Source organism: Dipodomys spectabilis, unplaced genomic scaffold (assembly GCF_019054845.1).
Source record: "Dipodomys spectabilis isolate Male_0828 unplaced genomic scaffold, ASM1905484v1 ptg000107l, whole genome shotgun sequence".
Lineage (NCBI taxonomy): Eukaryota > Metazoa > Chordata > Mammalia > Rodentia > Heteromyidae > Dipodomys > Dipodomys spectabilis.
Window position 1 is genome coordinate 6148107 of NW_024870784.1, and position 16062 is coordinate 6164168.

At 44.2% G+C, this 16062-nt stretch overlaps 1 protein-coding gene across 1 annotated transcript in view; it reads right to left on the reverse strand.

Annotated features, from left to right (window-relative positions):
* Positions 1-16062, reverse strand: part of Dscam (DS cell adhesion molecule) — a 475219-nt gene that overhangs the window by 194311 nt on the left and 264846 nt on the right. The window contains exons 6-8 of the mRNA XM_042687342.1: positions 12485-12760; positions 7634-7930; positions 6668-6943 (exon numbers count right to left, since the gene is read on the reverse strand). Coding sequence (XP_042543276.1) covers positions 6668-6943; positions 7634-7930; positions 12485-12760 — 849 coding nt within the window. The remainder of the gene's footprint in view (positions 1-6667; positions 6944-7633; positions 7931-12484; positions 12761-16062) is intronic.

The following is a 16062-nucleotide window of genomic DNA, read 5'->3' on the forward strand; positions in this document are numbered from 1 at the left end:
CAAGGAAGAACTATCAAAAGATATACAGGATATCAAACAAAAGTTGGATGCAAAAATAGAAGCTGCACAAACCTCAGTAAGAAGTGAGATAAACGCCAAATTAGAGGTAATGCATACTGATCTCACCTCATTGAGAGGTGAGATCAGTACTCTGAGAACCAACATTGAATCCATAAAGGGATCCATTTCCACCATGCAAACCACAATAGAAGCCACGGTCAACAGAGTGAATGAAATGGAAGGTAGAGTGTCAGATACAGAAGACAGAATACACCAACTGGACCAAAAAGTGACAGATATGGAAAAATCACTCAAATTAAACCAAAGGGAAATTCAAGAGCAAGCAGATAATGCTAAAAAATTTAACCTTCGCATAATCGGAGTGGACGAAGGTGAGGAATTCCAGAGCAAGGGAATGCAACACCTATTTAACAAGATAGTCAATGAAAATTTTCCCCACCTCAAAAACGACCATCTTAACCACATCACAAAAGCTTATCGAACACCCAACAAGCAAGATCCCAGGAGAAACACTTCTAGGCACATTATAGTAACAATGATGGATCTGAATAATAAGGAAACAATCCTGCATGCAGCAAAAATGAAGAAGGAGCTATACTACAACGGGAAAAAAATTAGAATCACTGCAGATCTCTCCACACAAACAATGAATGCAAGAAAAGCCTGGGAAAGCACCATACGAGCCCTGAGAGCCAATAACTGCCAACCCAGACTGATATACCCGGCAAAGCTAGCATTCACATTCGATGGAGAACTGAAAACTTTTAATAGCAAAGAAAAACTAAATGAATACATAAACATTAAGCCAGCATTACAAAGAATTCTAAGAGGGGGGACACAACCTGAAGAAAGCAACCAGGAACTGGGACCTGCCCCAAACAGGCATTACTCAAAGTCTAACTAAGCAAGCACAGGAGGAAAGGAAAGAAGAAAAACTTAGGAAAACGGAATGGCAGGGACAACAATGCATCTCTCTATACTTTCTCTTAATATAAATGGGCTGAATTCGCCAATTAAAAGAAAACGAACTGAGGACTGGATCAGAAAACAAGACCCATCCATCTGTTGCCTTCAGGAGACCCACCTCTCAGCCAAACATACAAACAAACTCAGAGTGAAGGGGTGGAAAAGGATCTACCAATCAAATGCCCCCAATAAGAAAGCAGGTGTAGCTATCCTGATATCTGACAAAATAAACTTTTCATTAAAATCAGTACAGAAAGACAAGGACGGACACTACATATTAATAAAGGGAACAATCCAAGAGGAGGATATAACCATCATCAACTTATATGCCCCAAATATCGGTGCACCCAGATATGTTAAACAAATGCTCTCAAACTTACAGAATAAAATAGATCCCAATACGATAATACTAGGAGACTTTAACACGCCACTCTCACCAAAGGACAGGTCTACCAACCAGAGGATTGGCAAAGAAGCTACCGAATTAAGTGAGGCCATACTTCAAGCGGAATTAACTGACATCTACCGAGTATTTCACCCTAAAACAACACAGTACACATTCTTCTCAGCAGCTCATGGAACTTTCTCCAAAATAGACCATATCATAGTTCATGCAAGGAACTTAAACAAATACAAAGGGATCGACATAATCCCCTGTATCCTATCTGACCACAGTGGAATCAAGCTAGCTCTCAATAACAAAGCATACCGCAGAAATTTCTCTAATACATGGAAATTGAACAGCACACTCCTTAACAAGGCCTGGGTAACAGAAGAGATCAGAGAAGAAATAAAGCATTTCCTAGAACTCAATGAAAATGAAAACACCTCACAAAGAAACTTGTGGGACACAGCAAAAGCAGTCCTGAGGGGCAAATTTATTGCCCTCAGTGCCCACATCAAGAGAATGGAGACAGACCAAGTAAATAATCTCATGTTGCAACTAAAACAGCTAGAAAAACAAGAAAAAATGGGACCTAAAGCTACTAGACGAAGCCAGATAACCAAATTGAGAGCAGAGATTAACCAATTAGAAAATCAGAAAACCATAACCAAAATAAACCAAACAAAAAGCTGGTTCTTTGAAAAAATAAACAAAATTGATGGCCCGTTGGCAAGATTAATTAAAAAAAGAAGAGAGGAAACCCATATTAATAGGATTAGGGATGCCACGGGAAACATCACAACACGTACCCAAGATATCCAAACAATTCTAACAGACTACTTTCAAAAGCTATACTCTCTAAAGGAAGAAAATCTGGCGGAAATGGCTGCATTTTTAGAGAAATACAAGTTACCCAAACTGAGCAAAGAAGAAGTTAACCAATTAAATAAGCCAATATCCTATAATGAGATACAGGAAGCTATCAAAAGTCTTCCAACAAAAAAAAGCCCAGGACCAGATGGATTCACAGCAGAATTCTATAAGACCTTTAAAGAAGAACTAATACCCATACTCCTCAAGCTCTTCAGAGAAACAGAGAAGGAGGGAGCTATCCCAAACTCATTCTACGAAGCCAATATCACACTCATCCCCAAACCAGGCAAAGACCCAACCAAAAAGGAGAATTACAGGCCAATCTCCTTGATGAACACAGATGCAAAGATCCTTAACAAGATTCTAGCTAACAGAATCCAGAAACACATTAAAAAAATAATACACTATGATCAGGTAGGCTTCATCCCAGAGACACAGGGATGGTTTAACATACATAAGTCAATAAATGTAATCCAGCATATCAACAGAGCCAAGGTCAAGAATCACATGATTATCGCCACAGATGCAGAAAAGGCCTTTGATAAAATTCAACATTCATTCATGCTAAAAGCTCTGGAGAAAATAGGAATAGAAGGAACATTTCTAAAAACAATAAAAGCCATTTATGACAGACCAATAGCCAATATTATACTTAATGGGGAAAAGCTACAACCAATCCTCCTAAAAACAGGAACAAGGCAAGGATGTCCATTGTCTCCACTCCTCTTCAACATAGTCCTAGAACCCTTAGCCAGGGCAATAAGGCAAGAAAAAGACATTAAAGGGATCCGCATAGGGAAAGAAGAAGTGAAACTATCCCTTTTTGCAGACGACATGATACTATACCTCCACGATCCCAAAAACTCCATCCCCAAACTTTTAGAAATCATAAGTCACTTCGGCAAAATAGCAGGATACAAAATAAACCCACAAAAATCAGTTGCCTTCCTATACACTGATAACGCACAGGAAGAGAGGGAAATAAAGGGAGCAACCCCATTCACAATAACCTCCCAAAAAATAAAATATTTAGGAATTAACCTAACCAAAGATGTAAAAGAACTATTTAATGAGAACTATAAAAAGTTAAAGAAAGAAATTGCAGAAGACACTAGGAAATGGAAAGACCTCCCATGCTCCTGGATAGGCCGACTTAATATAGTAAAGATGGTGATACTTCCAAAACTAATATACAAATTCAATGCAATTCCTATTAAAATCCCAATGACGTACATCACTGAAATACAGAAAACAGTCCAAAAATTTATATGGAACAACAAAAGACCTAGAATAGCCAAAACAATTCTAGGGGATAAAGACAATATGGGAGGGCTATCCATGCCGAACTTCAAACTCTACTACAGAGTGATAATCACAAAGACAGCATGGTACTGGCACAAAAACAGACCCGAAGACCAATGGAACAGAATAGAAGATCCAGATATAAATCCACAGGCCTACAGCCAGCTGATATTCGACAAAGGAGCCAAAGACATACAATGGAAGAAACACAGCCTCTTCAACCGCTGGTGCTGGGAAAACTGGGCAGCCACATGCAGAAAACTAAAAGTGGACCCCAGCCTATCACCATGCACCAACATCAACTCAAAATGGATTAAAGACCTTAACATTAAACCTGAATCTCTGAAACTACTACAGGACAGAGTAGGAGAGACACTTGAACTAATAGGCACAAGAAGGAACTTCCTGAACAGAGTCCCAGGGTCACAACAAGTTGGAGAGAGACTCGACAAATGGGACTACCTTAAAATAAAAAGCTTCTGCACAGCTAAATCTATCGCAACTAAGCTAGAAAGACAACCAACTAATTGGGAAAAAATATTTACCAGCAATATATCAGACAAGGGGTTAACATCCTGTATATACAGGGAACTCAAGAAACTAATCCCTCCCAAACCTAACAAACCAATTACTAAATGGGCAAGGGAACTAAAGAGGGACTTCTCAAATGAAGAAATAAAAATGGCAAAGAAACACATGAGGAAATGTTCATCATCCCTGGTGGTGAAGGAAATGCAAATAAAGACAACCCTGAGATACCACCTTACCCCAGTCAGAATGTCCCACATCCACAAATCAGCCAACGACAAATGCTGGAGGGGATGTGGAGAAAGAGGAACCCTGTTACACTGCTGGTGGGAATGTACACTTATACAACCACTATGGAAAGCAGTCTGGAGGGTCCTTAGAAAGCTAAAGATTGACCTCCCTTACGACCCAGTCATACCACTTCTAGGCATCTACCCTGAACAACAGGAACCAATATACAAGTACACGTGCACCTCCATGTTTATTGCAGCACTGTTCGCAATAGCCAGGATATGGAAACAACCTAGATGCCCCACCACAGATGAATGGATCCAAAAATTGTGGTATCTATACACAATGGAATATTATGCAGCCATTAGAAATGACAAAATAATGGCATTTGCAGGGAAATGGATGGAGCTAGAAGGAATCATGTTGAGCGAGGTAAGCCAAGAACGAAGAGACAAACGGTACATGGTCTCCCTGATAAGTGGATGCTAAATCCAAAAGGTTAGGTGATACGATAAAACTAACAGGACTTAAGAAACAAAGAACTCCCGCTCATCTGGTTGAACCACTACTAAATATCCCCATGCTGCTGATCACAAATATGGTATATAACATGTGAACACTGTTATATATTACAGACTGTGGTAGACAATTTGCTCCAGGGAAGTTAGAATGAACTTGTGACTTTGAAATTATGTAATCATTTAATCACAATCAAAAAAAAAAAAAAGAACCTCGGGGAAGGGAGGGAGGGAGGGGATGGTAGGGGGAAAACAATGGAGGGGGTAACAATGTTCAAGAGGAAGTGTACTCATAACCTCACTCATGTAACTGTAACCCTCTGTATAGTAGCTTTACAATAAAAAAAAAAAAAAAGGAACTAAAAAAAAAAAAAAGTAAAGCTGGGGCTGGTATTGTAGTCCCAGCCTCTCAAGAGATAATATGGGAAGATCAGAGTCCAAGTCTAGCTTAGGCAAGAAGTTATCACGACTCCATGGGGTGGGGTGTCTGTGGCCCCTCCATCCACATGGAGAGCTGAGGCTAGCCTGGGGCAAAAACATACAACCTAAAAGCAAAGTCTTGCAGCACCAAAAAAGTTCAGAGGGCCAAGGTAAGCATGGGGAGCCAAATTCAAAACTCAGTGTCACACTCACACAATAGTAAAACTAAGGGTTTGTGGGAAGAAGATCGGGGACAATCATAGAAATGTCACCACAGGGTCCTGAGGAGGATCGGAGGATGTGTCACTTGGGGAGCTGACCGGGAGCTCGGCGTGGTGGGTGACAGGTGCCGATGGGGAGGAGGCTTTGCATGGTGGACTTCATAAAGACGTCCATACAACGGAAAAGGTCTTTGATCTTCTGAGGAAACTGACTAGAGAATAGGAAAGATGGTTCCTTAGGCATCGGCCACCGGAGTGGTATGCTCTACCAGCTTCTGCTGGTAAGGACGCAGGGATGGAACTGGAGACCCAGAGAGCATGTTGACAGGTGGAGGCCAACACCAGGATGTACAGATGGATGGGCTGTGTCCGCCTGGACTTGAATCACCGATCCCTACCCTGCAGTGCTGCCCTCCTCCTCGCTCCACTCAAGAGGAGGTCATGGTTTGAAGTTTCTGTCCACTACAGCAAACCTCTCCCAGGTAGGTTTTAAAAAGAATTTGCTTTTAAAAAAACACGCTTTTGGCTGGGTGCCAGTGGCTCCCCACTGTCATCCTCGTTCCTCGGGAGGCTGAGAGGTGAGGACTGCTGTTTGAAGCCAGCCAGGGCAGGAAGGCCTGTGAGACTCTGATCTCGAATAACTTTCCAAAAAATCCAGAAGTAGAGCTGTGGCTCAAGTGGTAGAGTACTAGCCTTGACAGAAAAAAAAAAAAAAACAACAAAAAACCTCAAGGACAGTGCCCAGACCCCGAGTTCAAGCCCTAGGAAGGAAAGTTCAAGCCCCAGCAGGAAAAAAGAATTTGCTTTTAGGAATCTTTAGGAAAAGAAATGCATCTGTTTGAAAATGAGCTGACAAAGAACAAGACAACATGATATGTTTCTTCCTTCCTTCCTTCCTTCCTTCCTTCCTTCCTTCCTTCCTTCCTTCCTTCCTCTTTCTCTCTCCTTCTCTTTTTTGTGCCATGATTATGTTAGCAACACATTTGCCTCTGGGAAATTAGCCAGCCACAGCCACATTGGGAGAAAACCAGTCCTGTATGCATGTAGTGGCAGGGCAAACTCCACAACCACATCCTTCCACGGCCTTCACAGCTGCCTTCCTCCACCCAGATCCTAGACATCTCCAGAGCACTGGAGATAAAACCAGGCTCCAGGCTGGATTGTGGGGGCTGGGGGGGTCAGGGGTCAGGGGTCATGGTTACCTTTCACCGTCACGTGGACGCTCTGGCTGGTGGAGAGCTGTGGCTGTACCAACACGTTACACGTGTACTCGCCCTCATCAACCTCTTTTTGGACATCAGAGAGCTTTAGCGTCCCATTGTTCTCAAATGCCACCTGGCGGTGGTTAAAAGGAAGCAGATTCGAGTTCTTGTACCATTTGATGGAGTAATAGGGGTAGCCAATCACTCGACAGTGAATATATGTGTCCCGTCCTGCTATGGCTGTGATGTTTTTCATGGGTCGAATGCTTGCAGGCCCTGGAAAGACACAAAGAAACTCTTGAAAATAATTCCAGGACACAGACGTCTCAGGTGAAGAAATGGATAGATCTTTCCTTGAGGTGAAAACATTATTTTTCATTGGCGTAAAAAACAAAAATTTCCCCCCAGCATTTGGCATTTTCTATGGAGAAGAAATGTCTGCCCTTTATGGTTAACCAAGGAATGTTAAATACTTTTGTTATCAGCTTACGTCTATTAACCCGTCTTAAGGGACAGCCCAGGAGGTGACAGGACCGGTCTCCAGAGGCTGGTCTACGCTTCCCCATCGTGCTGTCTGACCCACGCTGGAAGCAGACAGTGATGGCTAGGTTCTCTCACAGAGCACAGCATGGAGGTGGAGGCTATATCAGGCCACGCTACAAATGTACGTTACATACCATGATGCTCACGGAGGCTTACCATGGTGGACTGAAACAGGAGAGGAGAAGAAAGGAAAAGACATGCAGAGCATAAACCAGGGAAGGAAAGATCCTGGAGACACATCTAAGAGGAAAGATAGAGCTGAAGCTGACTGAGGAAGCGGCAATGCCGTGTGCAACACTGACCCTGTCGGTGCCATTCCTGAGTGAGGACAGGAAGGGCGGGGGCATTCTACGCGCATGCACCGCCCTTTCTCCACTACAATGGCGTGTGTGTGTGTGTTCGAGGAGCCGATTTGACAAGCACCTCTTACGTTTATTCGAGCCTGGTACAGGACGACTCCAGCTGAGTTGTTGGCCGTACAGCGGTACATGCCCCCATCCCGGACCTGCGAGCTGGAGATGTTCAGGTAGCTGACCACGTTCCCTTCGGACGTGATCATCTGGCTGATCCGGTGGCCGCCGCCCTTGAGGATGGGGTCATCGTCCAGGGTCCACGTGATGGTGGGCAGGGGCGTCCCCTTCACGTTGCACATCAGGGACACGGGCTCGGCGGGGCTCACCACCTTCTCGCTGAAGGCAGAGATGATCTTGGGAGTTCCATCTGCAGGACAACAAAAGATGGAGAGAGTGGCCCAGACCCATCACCACGCCACTGCCCAGCACCTGTGATGACCGCTCAGGAGGCCGACGCAGTGGCCGGTAAACACCAAATTCACACAGCAGAACAGGGTCTCTCCACTTCCTATTTGCTTTTCTCCCAATCTGTATATACTGTCAAAATTATCTGTAAGTATTTTTTTTTGGTACAAAGGGATTTTAGTTCAACACATCCCTTTAAGAATGCATCTTGGCGGAAAAGATCAGATAATGTGATGTTAGGAAAATGAACCCTTAGATATGTATTTTAATGTTTTTTTCTTTCATGCATGTGTTTCTAACACATTTATAAGATTATTTCTTTGTTGCTTTGTATGTCCCTCCCCCACAGTATAACCCCTGCTTTCACTATATTTGATGTCAGTATAACTTGTGGAGGAGATGGGGAAAAACAAGTCGTTTAAGGATACAGGTGGACCTGTTGCAACAATGAGAAGTACAAGTTGTCATGTCCATAACGATGAGCTTTACAATGTCGGGGGGGGGGGGGGGAAGGCTGGGAAGGGAGGTGAAGGGTAAACAAAGGAGGAGGCTGCAATGCTTGGTAAGAAATGTACGCATTATCCTGCCCATGTAATTGTAACCCCTCTGTACAGTATGTTCACAAGTAAAATAAAATAAATTAAAAAAAAAAAAGAATGCATCTCAGTCCATGTCAACCCTTCCATGAGCCTCACCGGCTCCAGAGACAGTCACAGAATCTGTGAGTTGTCCTAAATCACGTCTCCATTTCCTGATGGTTTTAACGAGCACTGCAGTCTCACCCAGACATTCACGTTAAACATCCAATGATCCCCAACCAGTCTCTGAAATGGGTACATTCCCATTCAGCCACTCGCCTGCCACCCACACACAAAGCACAGGTGTGACTTTCTACCTTCTCTTGCTAGCTAGGGATTTCTCAGCAGCACATGAGTGGGAAGAATGAGAGAGAGCAAGAGAGCGAGCGAGACTGATAATGCCATCTTTATTACTGCCTCAGGAGTAAGAGTCATTAGAACGTGTCACAGCAAGTGCAAATTGCAGTTCAATAGCCACACAATCTCTTTTATAATAAGCATCTTCAAAACTATTATAAGCCATGGATGCATATAATTTATCATCTAATCTGGGGTACTTTTGAGAGTAAAATAGATATTATATGTGGTATATGTTAGGAGAACAGCCGTGAACCAAAACTTCCCCAGCTAAATAGAATCTTAATATTGGAGACGTTTCCAATATGTTAAACAAGGACATGATTTTTATATACCATTACCTAGGTGGGCTACATCCCTGTTATTATATGGTAGTAGTAAAAAACACATTTTTAAAATTTTTAATCCATTTCAAAACTGGTGAGTAAACTCAGAGCCTCATGCATGCAAGTGATCTAGGGTGGACTTATACCCCAGCAATGTCACTTTCCTGTTTATGTCTTTCTACTCTTTTAAGGCAGAGAGTGTGTGAGAGAAAAAGTCAAGTAATTAACTTTTCTAGTGGATACCAATTTAATTTTTTAAGTATATGTTAATCCAGAGCCCCATAGCTTATGCCTATAATCATAGCTACTCAGGAGGCTCAGGTCTGAGGATCTCAGTTCAAAGCCAGCCCAAGCAGGAAAGTCTGCAAGACTCTTATCTCCAATTACCCACCAAAAAGCTGGAAGTAGAGCTATGGTAGATGGAGCATAAAAGCTCAGGGACAGCATCCAGGACTAGCACAAACAGAAAGAAAGACAACCAATATATGGTCAATTACAGGGTCTAATTTTAAAAGATTACTTGATTTTTTTTTTAAAGCTTTTATTGTAGAAAACTTGGCAAATACGGGCAACCTTTAGAGGAAACAAAACTGAGGACTGCTGTCATTTGTCAGAGAAAGATCAATGCGAATAGCTCGTACTACAACGAGGAAACTCTCTCCTCGGTCAGAGGCCTGGTTGTGGGGCCAGAGGTGGGAAGCTGTGGAGATCCCCCCAAAGCTTTATGAAGGCAAATATAGCGAACTGTTTAATTTTATCCTCCCCATTTCTCTGGCATTTCTTGTATGTGGATTCCTCAGATCCATCTTTTCTTTTCAATCCCCGAACATGTTCTAAATCGCAGCAGTGAAGTCCTTCTCTGCCTTTGTTCTAACATCGGGGTCTTCTCCAAAGTCTGTTTCAGTGAGTTGTGTGGTTTTTCTGTCAATTGGCCACAGCATTCTACTTGGCTTTGTGTTTAGTGTGTCTAGTTGTTTTATTTTGTCTTGTAGATTAGGATTGCCTCCCACGTGGGCCGTTTGGATGCCAGCCAGGATTCCAAGGAAGGTTATGTGTAGATCTGGGGGAGACCCTAGTGGTTCCATCCCTGGGACTTCTGCCTCTGCCCCTCGATGTGCAGCTGTGCAGCGGCCCACAGCCCTGTCCTCTGTCACCTGAGTGTTGGGGGAGTCAGCCCTCGGCCTCCTTCTCACTTCTGGACTGCATCATGGGGCTGAGCAGGGTCCCCAGAGGGACAGCTCTCCGGGCCCCTGTCACCCTGTCCTTGAGCCTTCTTCTAAGGGACCGATCCTGCCCACCGGCTTTGTGGATTTCTGCATTGCCTCCGCGCACCTCCCCTCTTCCCAGAGCCCGTCATTTTCAGTGCTAAAAGGACATGGATTCGCACTTGCTTTGTTCTCTGTGAGGCCTCCATTTCCCTCTCATTCTGGTTGGTCCAGAATCTATCATGAGTCGTTTCTAGAGCATGTAGCCTCTAGGAAATGCGTGCCGATGTTCCACTACACCCACAGTCCCATGGAGTCTGTGGTCTGGTGAGTTCTGCAACTTTATTAACAATCCACATCTTTTTCAGTGGGGAGTACAAGGTTTCCTTAGAGAACGCTCATTAGACACAATTTTACGGCCTGGACTAGCTACCCATTTGTGGTTCCATTTCTGTTCTCTCTCGGAGCATTAGCAACTATCATTTCTCAAAAGAGAGAAAAATAAAATGCAGCTTCTTGTGCTGAATGGGAAATGTCACGTGACAATAACTCTGCGAGTGTGTGCTGGGTGCCCCGCCCTGTCTCCCTGTTCAGGTGACGGGCTCTTTGGAGATGAAAGCAGACGTTATTTTCCCAGTGAGACCCCAGTGTCTTTGAAATCTGTCTTTCTGTCAGTCTTTGATAACCTGAACCCTTTCAGCATCATTAGGGGTGATCAATGTGCTCTTTAGGCTGCCTCAGTCACTGGAGATGGTTACCCGGGTAACGAGGCCTAGACAGGTAATCTCTTTTTTTTTCTACAAGGAATCTAAAAATAGTGGCTGTGAGGCTGAGGGTGCATCCTGATTAGTGAACTGCCTCTGTGCAAACTGATTACTTTCTGTGCTTAATTACCATGTGCAACGTGGTGTCAGGCGTGTTCCAGAAGACGGTGCCCTCAGCCGATTTGGCCCCTACTTAAAATCCTTGCTGCCTGCCGTAAAACACTTGAGTCAAAACAGGAATCTCACGGATCAGCAGCTGCTGCTCCAGATCAGCAAAGGTCGAAAAAGCACTAATAGAAACCTTCTCTTTGCATTGAGGCACCTAAACTTACTGCCATGTATCAGTGGGTTTTATTTATTCTTCCCCTGGTGTTATCTAAAATCAGTTCTTTTTTTCCTTTGGTGGTGCTGGGATTTGAACTTAGGACCTTGTGCTTGCTAGGCAGGCACTCTACCACTGAGCTTCTTTCTTTCAATCAGTTGATAGCAGATGAACTAAAAATGGTAACAAATGATACAGTTTTCAACAACACACATACACATCCACCAAGAGCTAGTTTGATTATTCGGTGATAAGTATATATCTTACTTAAATATTACCTGTCATAGTTCCTTCCCTGGCTGATTCCTAAGCCTGAAGATTTACATATGTAAGATCTAAATACTCAGTAGCCAGTTTTAAAAACAGCAGAGTAAAATATGCTAAAAGCTCATTTCTACAAACAACTCCGCTTATAGTCCAGTGATTGACTGTATGAATGCTCGACTCAGAGACCCCAGCATAAATTTTGGTCTACACTTGTCTCTCCCTTGGTATATCGGCTGTGGGCTGGACCTTCCCCTGCCGGGTAGCTGAGGGGACATGGCCTTGGGGACATTTTGGATTTTGGGCAGGCATGACCTGGAGGGGGTACTCTTGGTGTCTGGTGGGTACAGATCAGAGACGCTGCTAGCCAACACCCCGCTGTGCCCAGCAAAGCCCCTGAAGGAAGCCATCGCTGAGAGGCCTGGGGTTGGAGGACACGAGTCGGCCACACCACCCTCAGCTCTTGAGTTTCTGAGTTGGGCCACATGGTTGCCTACACATGTTGCTCAGAAAAAGATTCTGTCCTTCTCAACAGATCATTGACCTTGTTTGGCTGATTTAGCTGGAAAACGAGCGTAGGGTTATTATCTGGAGAGATGGACAGGTTAGGGTCATCAGCCCTGCCGGCCCTCGCTCTCCACCCCTGGGTGTGTGGGACGGGGCTCAGCTCCAGGCACGTGCTCCCAGAGGATCCACTGACCTTCGAGGACCACCTGCACGTAGTCCTGGGCGGACAGCTTGTCCTGGCGCACGAAGCACTGGTAGGCGCCCCCGTCGCTCTTGGCCATGTGATCCATGATAAGGTTCTCGTGGTTGAGGCCTGTGATCCTCACGTTTTTCCCGGGGTGGAGGATCTCGCCGTTGCGGTACCAGGACAGTTCCTGGCCCTCGGTTCCTGTGACGCTGCAGGACAAAGCCACTTGGCTCCCCACGCTGCTCTTCACCTTCCTGGGGCTGATGGTGGCCTTAAGCGGCTCTGGAGAGTCAGGTGGGAGAGAAGAGGAGAGGAAACCGGTCACTAAGGATCCCTCGGCCTGCCGGGCCTCGGCCAGCCGTGGCTGCACACATTTCTTACGTCAGTCTTATTTGGGGGTCACTATTTTGCTCACAAAAACACCTTCAATGGAATGAACAGAGTGATACTTTATTTGGAATGCAGGTGAGAAAGGTGGTCTGGCTCCACTGACTACAAGCAAAGCAAAGTATTAGAACTTCTAGATCCTGCTTGCCTTCCCAAGGTAGCCTTGGTGGCTTGCCTCATCTACTCTGCTCTCTCTCCTTTTCCTCTTTCTTTTATCTGTCTGTCTCTCTCCTCTGCAGCTCTGCCTTCTCTCTTGTATGTCTCTATTATCTCTACCTCTGTCCCTCCCTCTACTATATAAACACACACATGTATAAACACACACACACACACACACACACACACAAACCCTCACTCATTTCCTTATATGTTACTTACACAAAGCCAAAGACACATGGGGTGTGGCCATAAAACAGATTCTTTCTCTGAGAGAATGAAACCTGATTTGAGCAGAGAGAGCATCCCATCCCTGAATTTCTATGTTTTCAACTCAGTAAATTTATAGAAAGTATTTACTGAGTAGGTGCCAGGGAGAGAGTTAATCTGACAGATCAACCATGATGAATATTTGCAGTACAACTAGCACGTGCTAAATACAATTACCAAACATTTTATATGTTATTTACATAGTTTTTCTATGATTGGAGAATTCTGTGTTTTCTATTTTCTAGAAGAAATGGTTACTCAAGATATTATGTAACTGAGCAAGATCCACTGGAAAGGCACGTGGCAAAAAAAAGAAAAAGAAAGACAAAAGGGAGAAGGAAAGGAATAGAAGGAAGGAAGGAAAGACTGGTACCAGTGGCTCATGCCAGTGATCCTAGCCTCTCAGGAAGCTGAGGTCTGAGGATCGTGGTTCAAAGCCAGCCCAGGCAGGATGAGACTCTTATTCCAATGAATCACCAGAAAACTGGAAGTGGCATTGTGTCTCAAGGTGGTAGAGTGCTAGCCTTGAGCACAAAAGCTCAGGAACAGCACCCAGAACCTGAGTTCAAGCCTCACCACTGACAAATAAAAAGAACAAGAAGAAAAGAAAAGAATGAAACAAAAGTTTTCACTATGGTGTTTTTTATTTAATATCTCAACACAACCAGGAAAAGTTTTGGATCCAGGAGAGCTGGTCTCTTGGACTGTCAAGGGATTGATACATGGATTGACACAAGTGCCCAAATAATCAGGAAGATGACCATGGTGCAGGGACTAGCGGAGACCTCTGGGAAACAGAGGAGGCCTACAGGATGAGCAGGAAACTTTCAGATGCCAGCAATGGGGAGAGATTCTCATGGAGTAGGACCCGGGTGAGCCGAGAACAACAGGCAGGTCTGAAGAAGGCTGACTCAATCCGAATGCAATGTATTGGGGAAGAAAAATAATAGGAGGATTTGTCTGGGACAAGGCTGTAAGATTTAAAAATAAAGTTAGGGCTAACACAAGGAGACTACCAAGTAAGTGAATGGCACAGTCAAATGGCTTTTAGGAGACTGGTTAGACAAACTGGAGTAGAGAGGACTGGTCAGGAAGACACTGTGACTGTTGGCTGAGGTTACATCTCAGAGTCCCTCTTGGGCAGCACAGAGGTGCGAAGAATACGGTAGAAGCATGATGGAACCTAGCCTCTAAGATTTGGACATGGGAAAGAAAGGCTCAAGGAGGACTCAAGATTTAAAGTTTACCTCTGAGGCCTGAGAGGGGACGGATGTTTCTGAGAAGAGCCACTAGAAGGCAGAGGTGGAGATTGGCTGTGTTCAACACCAAACGTTGAATTGGACACTCTTATTTGTATGACAGAAAGCTGAGGCCGAAGGAGGATTTTTCTCTTTTCACTTTACAAGCTTCTAAACTATGCACGTATTATATTTATAAAACACAGATGTCTGGATAAAAAACAAATTGAAAGGAAATATATAGACAACGATAGGAGAAGTCTAAAATGTTGGTATTTCAACTTTTAAAGGACTACTTAACAGATGGGTCCTGTTCTATTTATATCAGTGAATAAACATTTATATTCTATGTATTACGTTAAGAAAAATAGAAAGTTGAGGCCAAGTATGCAGACCTGGGCCTTGTTTATAGACAGAAAGGATCTAAAGGTATAGAAACCAAGAGAACACTTCCTGTCTCTCTTCCTTACTAGCTTTCTTCTACACAAAGAAAGATGAATGAAAGAGAAAGAAAACCCCAGAGGAGCCTCTGGGAAGTTTTGTGGACAAGGTGGAGGACTGTCATGGTAAAGACAAGCTGAGTGAGAAGTCAGACCAATGCCTCTAGAGAGCAATAGGTCAAGGCGATACTGTGAGAGTTTGAGCTGAAGACAATGGCTCTTTGAGATGGAACAGGAAAGATGGGAAGGTTCAGACACTCAAGTTTAGCGAGTAATCTTCCACATTGGCAGTGTGATTTGAGATCAGGAACATAATAGGTTTGTAATACAACTAGAACGAAGTTAGATTTGGAAGACTATGGGAGGGGGAGAAGAAAAAGAGGGAGAGACAGAGACAGAGAAAGCAGGTTTCATTGAAATGACTGATTAATCTTAGGTTATAAAATTAATGCAATAGAAAACAGAATCATGTACGAGAAGATTGTAAGCCTTTTCTGGGCCATCTGTTGTTACCCGGCATCATCCACACAGTTCCACAGCTACAGGAGTATAGTGTGCAGACATTGCCAGCCGAGGGTGCTCAGATGACCACTGCAGGACTTGGGCTACATCTCCCAGAGCGCTTTCCTTTGAATGCATTCTCTAGGCTTGTGCTGTTCCAGGCAGGGCCCTGGGGTGAGTCTGAAGATGTTGTTCTGTAAACAGGGGCAGGGGTGGGGCACAACCAGATAAGGAGACTCCTCTGTACTCCATGTCAAATCCTTGCAGTTCCATCTACTCAACTCTGTCCATACAATTTTTATAAATGTATGTATTTAAAAAGAAGAGAAGCATGATGCTGGCAACTAAGAGAAATCCTGCCTGGTGAGGGCCCTGCTGCCCGTTCTGGGCATGTCATGCTGGTAAGTGATGTTGCTTTGGTCAGGGCATGAGCGTTTGGTTAGGGCAGAGTGCGCCTGCTGTGTCCCGCCCAGGAGGCCTCCCAGCTGGCCCTTGGCATCCCCCTTATCCTCATCCTTGATACAGCCACACCCCGATGGAAGATGAAGAGACAATGATCTAGCATGCTGAGTGCAAACCCAATTTCAGCTCA